The sequence below is a fragment of the Chiloscyllium punctatum genome, chromosome 42 (assembly GCF_047496795.1).
Source record: "Chiloscyllium punctatum isolate Juve2018m chromosome 42, sChiPun1.3, whole genome shotgun sequence".
NCBI lineage: Eukaryota > Metazoa > Chordata > Chondrichthyes > Orectolobiformes > Hemiscylliidae > Chiloscyllium > Chiloscyllium punctatum.
Window position 1 is genome coordinate 221462 of NC_092780.1, and position 19434 is coordinate 240895.

The 19434-nt window shown below is 46.7% G+C and overlaps 1 protein-coding gene across 2 annotated transcripts in view; it reads left to right on the plus strand.

Moving 5' to 3' along the window:
• The first annotated feature begins 927 nt into the window (after positions 1–927).
• The window catches only part of mlx (MAX dimerization protein MLX), a 58416-nt gene continuing 39909 nt past the window's right edge, over positions 928–19434 (plus strand). The window contains exons 1-5 of one of the 2 annotated variants that reach the window (XM_072561142.1): positions 928–1023; positions 3771–3807; positions 15837–15938; positions 18373–18521; positions 18627–18726. In XM_072561142.1, coding sequence (XP_072417243.1) covers positions 982–1023; positions 3771–3807; positions 15837–15938; positions 18373–18521; positions 18627–18726 — 430 coding nt within the window. In that variant the 5' untranslated portion in view covers positions 928–981. The remainder of the gene's footprint in view (positions 1024–3770; positions 3808–15836; positions 15939–18372; positions 18522–18626; positions 18727–19434) is intronic. The other variant, XM_072561143.1, reaches the window with a different exon arrangement.

Genomic DNA, 19434 nt, shown 5'->3' on the forward strand with positions numbered 1-19434 from the left:
AGGAACAATTTCAAAGCTTGCAGATGACACAAAACTTGGAAGAATTGTAAACTATGAGGAGGGCAGTTGGACCTTCAAAAGGACATTTACAAGTTGGTGAGTAGGTGGATAGATGGCAGTTGTGATTCAATGCGGAGAGGTATGAATTAATGCACTTTGGTGGTAAGAACACTGTAAGTCAATATAAAATAAAGGGTGCAATTCTAAAGGCGGTGCAGGGGCAGAGGGACTTAGGTGTATATGGGCACAGATCATTGAAGGTGGCAGTTGGAGAAAGCAGTTAATAAAGTAGACAATGTCTTCAGCTTTAGAACACAAAACCAAGAAAGTAATGTTGAACTTGTGCAAAGGCTTTTGCTACACCTTAGCAGAAGTATGGTGTACATATATGAATGCCATATAGGAACGATCTGAACACATTGGAGAGTGGGCAGAAACAGTTTTCAAGAATGGTTCCAGGAATGACAAACTTCTGTTGTGTGGAAAAATTTTGTTCTGTACAAAATTGTGAGCTGAAAGGCCTGCTCCTGTTCTGTGTTCTAAGGACTGTTCACCTTGGAGAAAAAGAATGTTCAGAGAAGATTTGATTAGCATTTTCAAAATGGTGAGTGGGCTGGAAATAACACATACGGAGAAATTGTTCCGAAATGTAAAAGGAACAAGAAGACTTAGACTTAAAGTGATGTGTAAAAGAAGCAAGGGTAATGTGAGGAAAAAAACGTTTTCACTTAGTGAGTAGTTGGGATGTGGAATACACTGCCCGGAAAGGTGGTAGAGAGAGGTTCAAATAATGTATTTCAGAGGGCATTGGATAAAAATGATGTGAGGGAAATGGTAGGAGATTGGTACAAGTTATTAAGCAGGTGCAGTCACGAAGGGCCGAACAGCCTCCCTCTGCGCTGGAAGAGTTCTGTGATTCTGCTGCTCCATCTTCGGCCGCATGGTGTCGTCCTCCAGGGAGTCAGGGGTCAGAGCGGCGCCATGACGGAGCAGAGCGGCGCGTCCGAAGATCCATTTGGGAAGGTGAGAGAGATCGGGGGGTCGAGGGAGAGGTTTGGGATTGGGGAATGGAGCCGGTGCAGGTCTCTCCACGGCGCTGTCGACCCAGTGACACCGCGGCCTTGGGGCAACAGGAGCCGCGAGAATCGCATCGGCTCCGGGGGTGGGGGAGGGGTTTGTGGGCGGCGGGGGGGGGGGTGAGAGAGAGAGTGGGGAAGGTGAGGGGGGGGGGGGGGAAGGTGAGGGGGGGGGGGGGGAAGGTGAGGGGGGGGGGGGAGAAGGTGAGGGGGGGGGGGGAAGGTGAGGGGGGGGTGAGAGAGAGTGGGGAAGGTGAGGGGGGGTGGGGGTGAGAGGGTGGGGAAGGTGAGGGGGGGGTGGGGGTGAGAGGGTGGGGAAGGTGAGGGGGGGGTGGGGGTGAGAGGGTGGGGAAGGTGAGGGGGGGGTGGGGATGAGAGGGTGGGGAAGGTGAGGGGGGGTGTGGGTGAGAGGGTGGGGAAGGTGAGGGGGGGGTGGGGGTGAGAGGGTGGGGAAGGTGAGGGGGGGGTGGGGGTGAGAGGGTGGGGAAGGTGAGGGGGGGGTGGGGGTGAGAGGGTGGGGAAGGTGAGGGGGGGGTGGGGGTGAGAGAGTGGGGAAGGTGAGGGGGGGGGGTGAGAGAGTGGGGAAGGTGAGGGGGGGGGGGTGAGAGGGTGGGGAAGGTGAGGGGGGGGTGGGGGTGAGAGAGCGTGGGGAAGGTGAGGGGGGTGGGGGTGAGAGGGTGGGGAAGGTGAGGGGGGGGTGGGGATGAGAGGGTGGGGAAGGTGAGGGGGGTGGGGGTGAGAGAGTGGGGAAGGTGAGGGGGGGTGGGGATGAGAGGGTGGGGAAGGTGAGGGGGGGGTGTGGGTGAGAGGGTGGGGAAGGTGAGGGGGGGGTGGGGGTGAGAGGGTGGGGAAGGTGAGGGGGGGGTGGGGGTGAGAGAGTGGGGAAGGTGAGGGGGGGTGGGGGTGAGAGGGTGGGGAAGGTGAGGGGGGGGTGGGGGTGAGAGAGTGGGGAAGGTGAGGGGGGGTGGGGGTGAGAGGGTGGGGAAGGTGAGGGGGGGTGGGGGTGAGAGAGCGTGGGGAAGGTGAGGGGGGTGGGGGTGAGAGAGAGAGTGGGGAAGGTGAGGGGGGATGGGGGTGAGAGAGAGAGTGGGGAAGGTGAGGGGGGGTGGGGAAGGTGAGAGGGTGGGGAAGGTGAGGGGGGGTGGGGGTGAGAGGGTGGGGAAGGTGAGGGGGGGGTGGGGGTGAGAGGGTGGGGAAGGTGAGGGGGGGGTGGGGATGAGAGGGTGGGGAAGGTGAGGGGGGGGTGTGGGTGAGAGGGTGGGGAAGGTGAGGGGGGGGTGGGGGTGAGAGGGTGGGGAAGGTGAGGGGGGGGTGGGGGTGAGAGAGTGGGGAAGGTGAGGGGGGGTGGGGGTGAGAGAGTGGGGAAGGTGAAGGGGGGTGGGGGTGAGAGGGTGGGGAAGGTGAGGGGGGGTGGGGGTGAGAGAGTGGGGAAGGTGAGGGGGGGTGGGGGTGAGAGAGTGGGGAAGGTGAGGGGGGGTGGGGGTGAGAGAGTGGGGAAGGTGAGGGGGGGTGGGGGTGAGAGAGTGGGGAAGGTGAGGGGGGGTGGGGGTGAGAGAGTGGGGAAGGTGAGGGGGGGTGGGGGTGAGAGAGTGGGGAAGGTGAGGGGGGGTGGGGGTGAGAGAGAGCGTGGGGAAGGTGAGGGGGGGTGGGGGTGAGAGAGTGGGGAAGGTGAGGGGGGGTGGGGGTGAGAGAGAGCGTGGGGAAGGTGAGGGGGGGTGGGGGTGAGAGAGAGCGTGGGGAAGGTGAGGGGGGTGGGGGTGAGAGAGTGGGGAAGGTGAGGGGTGGGGTGGGGGTGAGAGAGAGAGTGGGGAAGGTGAGGGGGGGTGGGGGTGAGAGAGAGCGTGGGGAAGGTGAGGGGGGTGGGGGTGGGGGTGAGAGAGAGTGGGGAAGGTGGGGGTGAGAGAGAGTGGGGAAGGTGAGGGGTGGGGTGGGGGTGAGAGAGAGAGTGGGGAAGGTGAGGGGTGGGGTGGGGGTGAGAGAGAGAGTGGGGAAGGTGAGGGGGGGTGGGGGTGAGAGAGAGAGTGGGGAAGGTGAGGGGGGGTGGGGGTGAGAGAGAGAGTGGGGAAGGTGAGGGGGGGTGGGGGTGAGAGAGAGAGTGGGGAAGGTGAGGGGGGGTGGGGGTGAGAGAGAGAGTGGGGAAGGTGAGGGGGGGTGGGGGTGAGAGAGAGAGTGGGGAAGGTGAGGGGGGTGGGGGTGAGAGAGAGAGTGGGGAAGGTGAGGGGGGGTGGGGGTGAGAGAGTGGGGAAGGTGAGGGGGGGGTGGGTGTGAAGGGATGGGGTGTGTTTGAGGGATGGGAGTGGATCTGATGAGGAAGTGGTGGTGGGTTTGAGGGATAGGATGGGAGCATCTGTGGAGTCAGTGTGTGGGATCGTGGAGTCGTCAGGTTAGTGTCTATATGGAGATGGTGACTTTGTAGGAGCATTGGGTGTGTTGGGCTGGGGGTATTTGGATGATGAGGGACAGTCATTGCCTGGCAGTCAATGGAGAGAGAGGAGGTAAAAACAGATGCTGGAAACCAGATTCTGTATTAGTGGTGCTCTCAATGGAGAGAGAGGGTTCAGAGTGGGGACCTCTGACAGTTGGCAAGGATAGTGCAATCATTTGGGAGGGGTTTTCAAAGGTGATAAATATGATTTTTAATTCTTATTAAAGATGTCTTTTTTTCTCTTGTTCTGAATCTTCACCTGGTTGCAGACTGACTCCTCGTTCAGCGATAATGGTTTTGATTCTGGTGAGTACAGAGACTGAAAGCCTACAACAGATTACAGAGTGGGTCAAGCTCCTGTGTCTCAGTGTTGGACCTGTCTGGCGGCCTTCTCTTTAGAGAGACCTCTTAGTCTTCAGGCAACATCACCTTGGTTGAATTTGCCCCTCCTATCACCTTGAGCTGATTCCCAGTGATATTTTTTTCATTTGTGGGAATTGTTGACTAGGCAGCATTCATGCAGATGGAAATTGAAGGTTAAGTGCATGGGCAAAAGACTTGGCAGATGGAATACAATGTAGAGAAACGTGAGGTTATGCACTTTGGCAGGAAGAATAGAGAAGCTGAACATTATTTAAATGGTGAAAGACATCAGAAAATTATGGAACAGAGGGGTTTGGGAGTCCTCATCCATGAATCACCAAAAAGCAGGCATCCAAGTTCAGCAAGTAACAGGACAGCAAATGGAATGTTGGCCTTTATGTCAAAGGGAGTGACGGACAAAAATAGGGAGATGTTGCTAGATCTATCATTGTCAGCAATAAGTCGCTGAAAAGTATGATTGCCTTCCAAGGAAATTCCGTGTCATTGGTCATGGGTTGTGTGATTTGTTGTGTGGCTGCTCAGCCTGATCCTAGAACCATCTCTCTTTATGAGAGGTGTAATTGTAATTACGAGAGGCGATTCTTTCTCCAGTTCCTTTTTCAAACTTGCTTTTGTTGACAGATGTTCTCAAAGTATTTATACAGGCGTTTCTTCCAAGTCTTCTAAACGAGGATGTGATAATGAATCACAGCATCAATATCAGCCTTAAATGATAGGTCGGTTGACAGGTAGGGGAAATGTTAAACATTTGGGAGGATTTCTCCATTGATCTTCATAGAGGAATAGACCAGAATTTGCCTTGGGACAGATTGGTATGGGTCATATAGCACAGAAATAGAATTTCAGTCCAATCCACCCATGCTGACCAGACATCCCAATCTGACCTAGTCCCATTTGGCAGCATTTGGCCCATATCCCTCTAAACCTTTTCTATTCATACACCCAATAAAATGCCTTTTAATTAGTGTAATTATATCTGTCTCCATCAGTGCCTCTGGCAATTCGTTCCATGCACGCACCATTCCTCTGTGTGGAAAAGTTGTCCCTGACGTTTTTTTTTATACCTTTTCCCCTCTCACCTTAAAATTGTGACCTCAAGTTTTGGACTTTCCCATCCCATGAAAAAGACCCTTGGCTATTCATCCTACCCATGCCCCTCACGATTTTATAAACCTCTATAAGGTCACGCCTCTGCTGCTCAAGGAAAAAAGTCTCAGCTTATTTAGCCTCTCCCTATAACTCAAATCTTTCAGTCTTGGCAATATCCTTGAAAATCTTTTCTGCCCCCTCTCAAGTTTGACAACATTCTTCCCGTAAAACAACAACCAGAATTAAAAAGAACAAAGAAAATTTACAGCCTAGGAACAGGCCCTTCGGCCCTCCAAACTTGAGCCAATCCAAATGTACTGTCTAAACCTGTCGGCCAATTTCCTAAGCATCTGTATCCCTCTGCTCCCCACCTACTCATGCATTTGTCCAGATGCATCTTAAATGAATCTACCGTGCCTGCCTCTACCACCTCTGCTGGCAACGCGTTCCAAATGCCCACACCCTCCGTGTGAAGTACTTGCCATGTGCATCCCCCTTAAACTTTCCACCTCTCACCTTGAAAGCGTGACGTCTCGTTATTGAATCCTTCACCTTGGGAAAAAGCTTGTCTCTATCCATCCTGTCTATACCCTTCATGATTTTGTAAACCTCAATCGGGTCACCCCTTGATCATCTTTTTTCTAATGAAAATAAACCTAACCTACTCAACCTTTCTTCATAGCTAGCACCTTCCATACCAGGCAACGTCCTTGTAAACCTTCTCTGCACCCTCTCCAAAGCGTCCATATCCTTTTGGTAATGTACAGAACTGTACACAGTATTCTAAATGCGGCCAAACCAATGCCTTGTACAATTTTAACATGACTTGCCAGCTCTTATAATCAATACCCTGTCCAATGAAGGCAAGCATAATATATGTCTTCTTGACCACTCTATATCCACCTGTGCAGAAACCTTCAGGGTACAATGGGCCTGCCCTCCCAGATCCCTCTGCCCATCAACATTTCCCAAGGCTGTTCCGTTCATTGTATAATTTGCTCTAGAATTAGTCTTACCTAAATGCATCACCTCACATTTTTCTGGATTGAAAGCCATCTGCCACTTTTCCACCCAACTCTCCAGTCTATCTATATCCTCCTGTATTCTCTGACAGTCCCTTATGCTTTCTGCTACTCCACCAATCTTTGTGTCACCTGCAAACTTGCTGATCATACCAATAGTGCCCTCTTCCAGATCATTTATGTATATTACAAACAACAGTAGCCCCAACACTGACCCCTGTGGAACACCACTGGTCACCTTTCTCCATTTCGAGAAACTCCCTTCAACTACTACTCTCTGTCTCCTGTTGCTCAACCAGTACCAGTTCTTTATCCACCTAGCTAGAACACCCTGCACACCATGTGACTTCACCTTCTGTTTTGGTCTACCATGGGGAACCTTATCAAATGCCTTACTAAAGTCCATGTATATGACATCAACAGCCCTTCCTTCATCTATCAACTTAGTCACTTCCTTGAAGAACTCTATTAAGTTGGTAAGGCATGATCTCCCCCGCACAAAACCATGTTGCCTATCAATGATAAGCCCATTCTTTTCTAAATATAAATAGATCATATCCCTCAGTACCTTCTCCAGCAACTTTCCCACCACTGATGTCAGGCTCACTGGTCTGTAGTTACCCAGAATATCCCTACTACCCTTCTTGTACAGGGGGACAACATGAGCAACCCTCCAGTCCTCCAGCACCTCATCTTGTATTTAAGGATGCCACAAAAATAACTCTTAGGGCCCCAGCTATTTCCTCTCTCGCCTCCCTCAGCAACCTGGGATAGATTCCATCTGGCCCTGGTTATTTATCCACCTTAATAACCCCTAGCCTACCCAACACAACAATTGGATGCAACACTCTAAAAGCAGCCTCACCAATGTCTTGAACAGCCTCAACACGAGTCCCAAGTCCTATACTCGAATGTTCTGACCGTTGAAGGCAAGCGTGCCAAATGCCTTCTTTACCACCCTGTCCAACTGTGGCTCCACCTCCAAGGAACTATGCACTTACACCCCTAGATCTCTCTGTTCGGCAGCACTCCCCAGGGCCCTACCATATAAGTCCTGCCTTGGTTTGCCTAACCAAAATGCAACACATCACATTTATCTAAATTAAACTCCAAATGCCATTCTTGAATCTTTCTGAGGTTGAGACTGAGACCAGGTTTTTGGTATGCTTCCATGAAAGTGTTAAATGAGATTGGAAGATTCTGTTCTGAGAGAACAGGGGTGACATCATTCATGTACTGAAGTTCCACAGGCAAGATCGGTGTCATTTTCTTCTTGGATTGGTTGAGGTTGTAAAGTTTTCCATAATGACCACATTACTGGGAAGCTTGTTTTTGACAGCATAGGAAATTGAAGATGGAGAAGATAGTGGCAATAACACCTCCCTGCTTGACTCCTGTCTTGACCTCAAAGGAATCCATCTTATTACCATTCGAGAGGACTGTCACTATCATCTTGTGCTTGACACACAGGATGTTGTTGAATTTCTCCAGATAGCCGGCTTTCAGCAAGATGTTCCATAGCACTTCCCAATTGATTGAGTAAAAAGCCTTGGTCTGATTTGAAGAATACCATGTGGAGTGATTGGTAGCGTTCCTGGCATTTCTCTTAGAAGTTGCCGAGCAGTGAAAATCATGCCCGTTGTTCCATGGTTTGGTCAGAACCTACAGTGGCTTTCAAGAAGGATTTCCCCCAGAGCTTGGGAGAAGGCACCTTGTGAGGATTCAGGTGATGATGTTTCTGACAATAGAGAGTCGGGAGAATCCTTAGTAGTTCCCACAGTATGTTTTGTTTCAGTCTTGAAGGCATTGACAATGCCAGTATCCCTGAAGTTGGCAGGGATTTCTTCTTTGTCTCAGGTTTTTAGGGACACATAGTGGAGATGACAGGTAAGCTTTGCTGTTTCAAGTTTGAAAATCGCTGGAATCCCATCCACTCTGGCAGATTTTCCATTTTTCATGTGTCTAATGGTGGGCTTCAACTTCTACCACACTGGGTGGAAGTCCAAGGTTGTGTTTGATGAGGAGTTGAAGGATTTTCTCAAACACATCCTTATATATGATTGCGTTGCAGTTTAGGAGTTCTTTGAAGTGTTTTTTCTATTGGAGTCTGATGTTCTCTCTGCCTTTCAAAATGATTTTATCCTTACTCTACACATGTTTGAGGTCAAGGGTGTTGGGTCTTTACATTGACTTGGTGGCACTGCATTTGATAAAGTCCTACATAAGAAACTATTAACTAAGTTAGAAGCCCATGGAATTAAGGGCAAGTTAATGATATGGTTGGGAAATTGTTTGAGTGGCTGGTGAAAGTAAGTAGGGATAATGGGTAGGCACTCAAATCAGCAGGATGTGACCAGTGGTGTCACACAAGGGTGGTGTTAGGGCCTTGATTATTCATTTTAATTTTCATGACTTTGATAATGGCATAGAAAACCATGTATCCAGATTTGCTGATGACACAAAGTTAGGTAGTTTTCAAAATAGTGTAAATGATACCATAAAATTACAAAGGGATGTTGATGGACTAAATGAAGGGTGAAACTCACAGATGGAATTCAGTGTAAGCAAGTGTAAGGTTATCCATTTTGGACTGAAAAAAGATCAGCAGGGCTACCTTCAAGATGGTCTGAAGTTCAATTCAATGGATATCCAAACAGACTTGGGGCTTCAGATGCATAGATCTTTGAAATGTCACAGACATGCAGAAAGTAATCAAGAAAGCTGATGGAACACTCCTGATGCAGCAGGAGTCAGTAGTAGTGGAAGAGGTCAAATTATCTAGCATGTAAACACTGACAATTGTCATAAAATCCCATCTGGTTCAACCAGTGTCTTTCTTTCTTGGTCTGGCCTACATGTGACTCCATACCCACAGCAAGTGGTAGACTTTTACTTGCTGTTTTGGCTTTGAGAATTGGCAATAAGACTTAGGAGCAGAAGTTGGTCATTCGGCCCACTGAGTCTGCTCCACCATTCTTCAAAATCATGGCTGATCTGATAATGTTCAACTCCATTTTCCTGTCTTTTCCCCACACTACTCAGTTGCCTTACAGATTAAAAATGTGTTAATGTCATCCTTGAATATATTTAATGAGTCAGCCTCTGCATAAAGAAATCCACAGACTCGCTACCTGCTGAGAGAAGGCATTCTTCCTCATCTCTGTCTTAGATGTGCACAACCTTGTTATGTATTCTGGTCTTGGACTCTCCCACAAAGGGGAATGGCCTTCTGCAACTACCCTGTCAATCTTGTATGTTCCAATAAGGTCAGGTCTCGTTGAATCCCTGTAGTGCGGAAGGAGGCCATTCAGCTCATCAAGTCCCCACCAACTCTCCAAATGGCATCCCTTCCAGGCCTACCCTATCCCTGCAACCCTATATTTTCCACAGCTAATGTACCTAGCCTGCACATCCGTGGACACTAAGGGCAATTTTGCATAGCCAGTCCATCTAACCTGCACACCTTTGGACTGAGACAGGAAATTAGAACATCCAGAGGAAATCCACATAGACATGGAGAGAATATGCAAACTTCACATAGTTGTCTGAAGGTGGAATCGAATCTGTCTCCCTGTCACTGAGGCAGAAGTGCTAACCACTGAGCCATCGTGCCGCACTTCTCATTCTTCTGTATTCCAACAAGTACAGGCGCAATCTACTCAACACCTCCTTACAAGACATTCCTTCCGTACCCAGGATCACCCTAGTGATCTTCTCTGGACTGCCTCCAGTTCTTTATAAAAGGCACCCATAACTGCTCACACTCCTTTAGATGTGGTCTGACAAGTGCTTTCTATGGATTGCTGCAGTGCAGTGGAGAGGGTTGGGAATTCCTTTGATCCTGAGAGCAGTGCTGTCAGGAATCCTCACCTCCTGGCAGGGCCACCCATGATGGTAAAATTGGAGAGAAGGAACCGGACAAAGCGCACAAAGGTTAAAGTAGGGAGATCCAGATTTTCTTGGTCTGGCCTACATCTGAGGTTTTCTTGACACTGGAGCTCAGTCTACTTTCTGTCAAGGACTGTGTGACTGTTGATGTCCGGCATCATTCCCATGTTAAAAGAAATCCAGCACAAGGCATCTACACAGAGGAATTCGAGCTCCCAAACGCACAACATAAGCTTTGCAATGATTCATGAGGTGACGGACAGAATTGAGAGATCTGGAAGTCCCTAGCTTCAGACCAGCAAGTAGATAGTAGAGTCAAACTCAGTCATTTCACTCTTGGATTAGGAACAGGAGACCGTTAGTTTTGTTCATAACTGAGCAGCCCTCTGGATCCACTCTGCTCAGCCAGCACAAGGAAGGGGCTAGAAAGATGGCCTAAAATAGTCTGTTCCATCACCAACCTGGCTGGAAATATGCATCCATTGGGCTCATCTACCTGCGGTCTATAACAAAGTCAAATTAATTTGAGATTGTATGAACCCTCATGGATATCAAGAAAAACATCATCTGGAAAAACGATCTGCTCTTGTTGCCCATGAATTCAGGCACTTCAATATTGATATTTTTACACTGCAGAGGCATCGAAGAGCAACTGAGGGAAGGTAGTGGTTATACCTTTTTCTGAAGAGGTAAATCCGAGGATCAACCTAGGGCATATGGAATTGATGTGGTTCTGTTTGCCGAGCTGGGAATTTGTGTTGCAAACGTTTCGTCCCCTGTCTGGGTGACAGCCTCAGTGCTTGGGAGCCTCCTGTGAAGCGCTTCTGTGATCTTTCCTCCGGCGTTTATAGTGGCTTGTCTCTGCCACTTCCAATTGTCAGTTCCAGCTGTCCGTTGCAGTGGTCGGTATATTGGGTCCAGGTCGATGTGTTTGTTGATAGAATCTGTGGATGAGTGCCATGCCTCTAGGAATTCCCTGGCAGTTCTTTGTTTGGCTTGCCCTATAATAGTAGTGCTGTCCCAGTCGAATTCATGTTGCTTGTCATCTGCGTGTGTGGCTACTAAGGATAGCTGGTCATGTCGTTTCGTGGCTAGTTGGTGTTCATGGATGCAGATCGTTAGCTGTCTTCCTGTTTGTCCTATGTAGTGTTTTGTGCAGTCCTTGCATGGGATTTTGTACACGACATTAGTTTTTCTCATGCTGGGTATCGGGTCCTTCGTTCTGGTGAGTTGTTGTCTGAGAGTGGCTGTTGGTTTGTGTGCTGTTATGAGTCCTAGTGGTCGTAGTAGTCTGGCTGTCAGTTCTGAAATGTTTTTGATGTATGGTAGTGTGGCTAGTCCTTTGGGTTGTGGCATGTCCCCGTTCCGTTGTCCTTCCCTTAGGTATCTGTTGATGAAATATTCGCCAAAAAATGGATGCCCGCGCAATTTCGTCAAACCAACACAAACCAATAGGGAGTGTTGCTGAACAAAGAGACCTTGGAGTGCAGGTTCATAGCTCCTTGAAAGTGGAGTCACAGGTAGATAGGATAGTGAAGGCGGCGTTTGGTATGCTTTGCTTTATTGGTCAGAGTATTGAGTACAGGAGTTGGGAGGTCATGTTGCGGTTGTACAGGACATTAGTTAGGCCACTGTTGGAATTTTGTATGCAACTGTGGTCTCCTTCCTATTGGAATGATGTTGTGAAACTTTGTAAGGGTTCAGAAAAGATTTACAAGGATGTTGCCAGGGTTGGAGGATTTGAGCTATAGGGAGAGGTTGAATATGTTAGGGCTGTTTTCCCTGGAGCGTCGGAGGCTGTGGGGTGACCTTATAGAGGTTTATAAAATCATGAGGGGCATGAATAAATAGATAAATAGTCCAGAAGTAGAGGGCATAGTTTTAGGGTGAGGGGGAACCATATAAAAGAGACCTAAGGGGCAATGTTTTCACTTAGAGGTGGTATGTGTATGGAATGGGCTGCCAGAGGAAGTGTTGGAGACTAGTTGCAACATTTAAAAGGTATCCTGATGGGTGTATGAATAGGTAGGGTTTGAAGGGATATGGGCCAGGTGCTGGCAGGTGGGACTAGATTGGGTTGGGATATCTGGTCGGCATGGACAAATTGGACTGAAGGATCTGTTTCCGTGCTGTACATCTCTATGACTCCAGGGAAATCCAGAACTGATGTTGGAATAAGAAAGCTAAGGGACTATAACTCCTTGCCGAGAAGGGCTACCTCATAAGAACAGGAATAGGCTATTAAGTCTGTTGAGCCTAACCCACCATTATGTGAGATATGATCTAAATCCATATACCTGCCTTTGGTCCATATCCCTGAACAAGTTTGCGTAACAAAAAAAAGAGTAATCTATCTCAGATTTAAAATGAACTGATCCAGCATCCACTGTTGTTAGTGGAAGAGAGCTCCAGATAGCCACCATAATTTGTGTGTGAGTGCTTCCTAACATCACTCCTGAAATGGTCTGGTCCTGATTCTCAGACTATGATTGTCACCCTAGGAAAAAGACAACTACAATTAACTCATCTAGAATCCTCAACCAGTGGAAATAATTTATCTGTATCTACACCACATTTTCCAATTAATATGTTGAATACTTTGATTAGAAGATCCTGAACACTCCGAATGCTAGAGAAAATAGACGTAGTTTGTATAATTTCTCCTCAAAGCCTAATCCCTAAAGTCCAGTATCATTCTTGCAAACCTAAGTTTGTACCTCCTGAACACCAGTATATCCTTCCCAAGTTGTGAATCATAGAGTCATACTGCACAGAAACATTACTGGTCAGAGAAGATATCACAGCTGTGCTGAAAGAAGGCATTATGGAAGACTTGAGCTGTGAGGCAATATGGGCAGACCTCAGAAATTGAAAGGGTGTAGTAACAATGTTGGGGCCATATTACAGGCATCCCACAGAAAGCATGAGATAGAGGTACAAATATGTAGACAGATTATGGAAAGATGTAGGAGCAACAGGCTGGTGGTGATAGAAGATTTTAATTTTCCCAACATTGATTGCGATTCACTTAGTGTTAGAGGTCTAAATGGAGCAGAATTTGTAAAGAGCATCCAGGAGGGTTTTCTAGAGCAGTATGTAAATAGTCCAACTCAGGAAGGGGCCATACTGGACCTGGTGTTGGGGACTGGGTCCAGGATGTACTAGCTCGATGGATAGAGAACTGGCTGGGCAGCAGGAGTCAGTAGTAGTGGAAGAGAATTTCTCATAATGGAGAACTGTGACCAGTGGTGTTCCACAGGAATCCGTATTGGGGCCATTGTTATTTGTGATCCACATAAATGACCTGGAGGAAGGTATAGGTGGTCTGATTAGCAAGATCGCAGATGACACGAAGGTTGGTGGAGTAGCACTTGGTGAAGAGGACTCTCAGTGAATGCAGCTGCATATAGAAAGATTGGAGAATTGGGCAGAGAAGTGGCAGATGGAGTTCAATCCAGGCAAATGCAAGGTGATTCATTCTGTAAGAACCAGTTCAAGAATGAACTGTATGGTAAATAGAAACGCTCTGGTGAAAATTGATGTACAGAGAGATCTGGGTGTTTCAGGTCCATTGCCACCTTCAGGGTACAATGCAGGTCGATAGAGTGGTCATACGGCATGCTTTCCTTCATCGGACGAGGTATTGATTACAAGAGTTGGCAGGTCATGTTACAGTTGTATAAGACTTTGGTTCGGCCACATTTGGAACACTGCGTACAGTTCTGGTTGCTACATTACCAAAAGGATGTGGATGCTTTGGAGAGGGCGCAGAGGAGGTTCACCAGGTTGTTGTCTGGTATGGCAGGTGCTAGCTACGAAGAAAGATTGAGTAGATTTAGCATGGCCAATCCACCTAACCTGCACATCTTTGTACTGTGGGACGAAACTGACGCACCCAGAGGAAATGCAAGCAGACATGATAAGAATGCACAAACTCCACAAAGACAGTTGTCCGAGGGTGAAATTGAACCTGGGTCCGTGACGTTGAGGTTGCAGAGCTAACCACCGAGCCACCGTGCTGAAATTTTGAAGAACTCATTTGAAACTTCAGCGGGGTCTTCTGGCTTCACGTAGAAATACCACTATTGCCCTGAAAGGGCCCTACTTTTATTGGTTGTTGTCTTGCTCCTAATATACCTAAAATAATAGCGAGTTTTGAGAAGATATGTAGCTCAGGTTGAGGTTCTGGATGTAGGTTTGCTTGCTGAGCTGGCAAGTTCATTTTCAGATGTTTCGTCACTATACTAGATAACATCTTCAGTAAGCCTCCAAATGAAGCACTGGTGGTGTTGCCCGCTTTCTATTTATATGTTTGAGTTTCAAAGGGTGGTTGATATCATTTCCAGTGGTGACATCATTTCCAGTGGTGACATCATTTCCTATAGGTGATGTCATTTCCTGTTCTTTTTCTCAGGGTGTGACCCCCCCATACCCATAACAAGCAAAACTAATATCATTTACAAAATACCTTGCAAGACCTGTAACAAACACTACATTGGACAAACAGGCAGAAAACTAGCCACCAGGATACATGAACATTAACTAGCCACAAATGACATGACTCACTCTCACTAGTATCCTTATGTACAGATGAGGAAGGACACAACTTCGACTGGGACAACACATCCATCCTAGGACAAGCCAAGCAGAGACACACACGACAAGTCCTAGAACCAATGCATTCCAACTGGAACTCTATTAACGCATTGACTTGGATCCCATTTACCACCGCCTGAGAAAAAAACAGGAAATGATATCACCCATAGGAAATGATGTCACCACTGGAAATTACATCACCAACCCAAGGAAACTCAAACATATAAATAGAAAGCAGGCTGCACTACCAGTGCTTCATTCAGAGGCTCACTGAAGACGTTATCTAGAATGGCGACAAAACGTCTGAAAATGAACACTTCAGCTCAGCAGGCAAACCTATAAATCCAGAATGTATAATAATCCTTTGGATTTTTCTTAGTGCTGTTGTCTTCCTTGGAACAAATGAGAGTGAAAGGTGATTTGATAGACCTGTGCAAAGTTTGGATAAGATAGGCATTTGATGATTGTACAAGGATTTGAAGGCACAGATTTCAGGTTTTGGATCAGAGACACAGAAGCACAACAGAAGTTGTGAGGAAGAACTTTTTCTACAACAGTGAGTAGGAGTGATAAGAACTTGCTGCACACAAGGGTGATGAAAACAGAGACAATGAGTAACTTTAAAGGAAAATTGGATTGGCACTTGACAGAAGTGCCTTTGTGAGGCTACAGGAATAGAGTACAGGAAAGGGATTGTGCAGGTGTTCTCCAGAGCTGGCTTGAACTTGATAGGTTGAATGGCCTCGGTTCTGCTGCACAAATCTATTACCTGGTTGGTGAGTTGGCTTGAATTGGTTTTGGGACAACAAACAGTGCCAAGGATGCCTTGAGTTGATTCCTGGGCCAGGAGAGGTGGCAGCAACAGAAAGAGCTCAAATACCGGTAGAGGCAGGACAGAGAGTCAGCCATCGGCAAGAGACAACACTTCAAACCGATGCTGCTGTTCGGGCCCAGGCATCGACCAGTTCACTGTCAGCACGAAAATCGGGGCTCAAGCAGCTGCAGGAGCAGCTTCTGCACAGCTTTTCTCTGCTCCAGTTCAGACACAGTAAGCCTTAGATGCAAAGGCCCGGATCTGCTGGCAGTACTTGAAGTTGGGTCTAACCAGGACTTTGTATAACTGCAGCATAACTTGTAGTTTTTCGGTCTTCTAGATATACATTTTCCTGTCTCTTTTAAAGAAATATAATCAGTTGCCTGGAAGGAGTTTTTGGAAATGCTGAGATCATGATAGGTGCCAAATAAATGCAAAAAAGCATAAGAGGCAGCTTTAACTACAGGTATCTTCCTTTCTTGCATGAGCATTTTCTTATTTGGTTTGCACACAGTGAATAATTTGGTTTTCTTTTTCACCAGGGTTCTTTGCTGACAATACTAGAAAAGGAAGTGTAGTGTCAAGAGCAAATAGTATAACATCAAACACAGGCTCCACCAGTGCCTCCTCTGTACCTAACACAGGTAAGGAATTCACAAACAGAATGCACCCTGTCTGTGTTCATTGTTTATATTCCCTCTGTTTGATGGTTTGTTACAGTTCAGAAAAGTAGAGGCTTTGGTGCGCCAACCTGCTAGAAGCATATAAGGAAATTTTGGATATTGTCATATTACTTAGTCTCTTTAAACATTAATCACTCTTCTCCTTCAATTAGGACTTCAACAAAGGGCTGGAGGGCAGGATAGATGGGGCAAAGCAATATATATTCCAATTAGAAAGAGTGAAAGACCGAAGCAATCTGTTATTTTAATTGCATCTGTGTTTCTTATTCTGATCTCTGCCTCTGACTCCCTATACTGACTTCAGTGTATGAACATCAGCTTGAAAAATGCTGGCTCTAACATAAGATGTTTGTGAACTGGGTGCCTTGAAAATCCAGGGAAGGGGAAGAGAAAAGCAGTCACTGTTGGGACTTAGTCTGCTGGGTGGTTTTGACCTGAATGTTGACCTCTTAAATTCTTACGGTTCCTGTTGTATTTTCATAGTTCGTACACCTCTTGGGTTTTTTTTTAAATTTCTCTCTTTCCCTTCCCCCCCCCCCCCCCCCCCCCCCCAAAACCCCCACCACCAAACCACTTCCCCTCCAATTTCCTTGTGTTGGTCCTTCGCTTTATTAATGTTTACGGTGTTAAGGGGAGGCAGTGGCCTAGTGGTACTATTGTTAGTGTTAATCCAGAGATTAGAGTTGAGTTTTGGGCATCTATGTTCAAATGCCACAATGGCAGGTGGTGGAACTTGAATTTAATAAAAATCTGGAGTTAAGAATCTAATGTTGATCATGAAACAGTTGTTGATTGTTGGAAAAATTCATCTTGATAATGTTTATTAGAGAAGGAAACTGTCATCATTGCCTGGTCTGGTCTGCACATGACTCCAGAACCACAGCAATATGATTTGGTTCTGAGCTGCCCTCTAAGTAATTAAGGATGGGCAATAAATACTGGCCTAACCAGCGATGTCCATGCGAATGAATTGAAAAAAATTAATACCTGTAAAGATTCATTGGCTGAATGTGGTCTGCTGAAGTGATATCGAGATGCAGGTTTGAATTCTGCCATCAATGGATTAACAAATAAGGGGGCAGTCTCTGCATAGAGCCGAGGGACATCGGAGTTGGAGGGCGTTAGGTACAAAATTTGGGAAGAGACCTATGAGGTTCTTCAGCAATTTGACAGAGGGAATGAGGAGGTATTGGAGCCTTAAAAAGAAATGGTCAAATCCCCAGGTCCAGATGAGCTAAAGGGAAAGGCTGAATATGCTGGGGCCTTTTTCATGGAGCATTGTAAGCTGAGGGTGACCTTATAGAGGTCTATAAAATCATGAGGGGCCCGGATAGGGTGAATCGTCAAGGTCTTTATCCCAGGGTAAGGGAGTCCAAAACTGGAGGGTATAGGTTTAAGGTGAGAGAAGAAAGATTTAAAAGGGTCCTAAGGGCAGCAACTTTACGCAGAGGGTGGTGCGTGTATGGAATAAGCTGCCAAAGGAGTTGCAGGAAGCTGACACAATTACCCATTCAGATGCCATTTAAATGTTGTATATGAATGGGAAGAGTTTGGAGGGATTGGGCCAAATGTTGGCAAGTGGGACTACATTAATTTAGAATATCTGATCAGCATGGACAAATTGGACCAAGGGGTCTGTTTCCATGCCTCTATGACTCTAAGAGAAAATTTTCTCCTAAGATCCTTTTGCTGTGTGGGACATTTATCCTGTGAATCATTGAGAAGGTCACAAATCATAAAATCATAGAAACTCTCTGCAGTGCAGAAGGAGATCATTCAGCCTATCAAATCTGTACTGACCCTCCAAAGACTGTCTGATCCTGACTCTCAGCCTCTACCCTATCCCATACAGTGGCTAATCTACCTAGCCTGCCCATCCCAGGACACTATGGGGTAATGTTTAGCATGGCCAATCCACCGAACCGGCACATTTTTATACTCTAGAAGGCAACTGGAGCACCCTGGAGGAAAGCCATGTAAGCTTGCAAAGACAGTCACCCAAGACGAGAATTGAACCTGGGCCCCTAGTTCTATGAGGCAGCAGTGCTAACCACTATGCCATCCTCAAGTAGATTTAACATGAGATACAGTAATTCACTGCAGTGATAAGTCACTGCCAGAGGGCTGTGGAGTCTAGTTCATTGACTACTTTTAAGAAGGATTGTGATTGTCAAAGGCATTAAGGGTTACTGGGAGAAAGTGGGAAAATGGGGTTGAGAAATGTATCAGCCATAATTGAATAGTGGAGCAGACTCGATGGGCTGAATGACCTAATTTCTGCTCCTGTGTGTTATGGTATTTTGGTAATCTTCCAAAATTAAAACAGATAAAGAGAAATATTTAAAAACATCTTCACTGTTAATGAAGTGATTGAAAACATTCTGTTTTCTTGTAGCCGATTGCATGACAGACAATGATTGTTCTCCAACTGCAGATGATGAAGATAGTGATTACAGGCAGGAAATTGCCTATAAAGAAACTTATAAAGACCGACGGAGACAGGCTCATACGCAGGCTGAACAAAAGAGACGGGATGCCATCAAGGTGCAACATTTAAATTTAAACTGAGGTTCAAAACTTGAGTATCTAAGGTTTGTACAGCAAATTTGCAATTAATCAGCTTACTGTTTCTGAATGATTGCCTCACAGAAAGGATATGATGAATTACAGTCAATTGTCCCTACGTGCCAACAGCAAGATTTCTTGATTGGATCCCAGAAGCTGAGTAAAGCCACAGTTCTTCAGAAAAGTATGTACAATTCTAAGTTTAATAAAGAATACTATATTTCCAGATGTAATGTAGACAGACATTTAGCAGATGGGAATACAATATAGAATCTTTACAGAACAGAACAAAGCCACCCAGCACCAACTCTCCGAAGAGCGTCCATCCTATCCCTGTAAGTCAGTATTTACTATAGCTAATCCTGGACAATACAGGGCAGTTTTAGCATTGACAGTCCACCAAACCTATGCGTCCTTAGACTGAGAGAAAATTGGAGCACCTGGAGGAAATCCGTGGAGACACAGGCAGTGTATGCGGACTCCATTCTCTGGATTAGCGGTGCTGGAAGAGCACAGCAGTTCAGGCAGCATCCGAGGAGCGGTAAAATCGGCGTTTCAGGCAAAAGCCCTTCATCAGGAATAGTGCCTGAAAGGTGGAGAGATAAATGAGAGGAGGGTGGGGTGGGGGGAAAGTAGCATAGAGTACAATACGTGAGTGGGGGGGGGGGGGGGATGAAGGTGATAGGTCAGGGAGGAGAGGGTGGAGTGGATAGGTGGAAAAGGAGAGAGGCAGGTCGGACAAGTCATGGGGACAGTGTTGATCTGGAAGTTTGGAATAGTAATATGAACCTTGCTCTGAGGTTGGATCTGATGTCCTACAAAATCCTATTGTGTACCTCATGTAATGTAACTCACTATTAATCATAGAGTCCCTAAAGGGAAGCAGACTGTT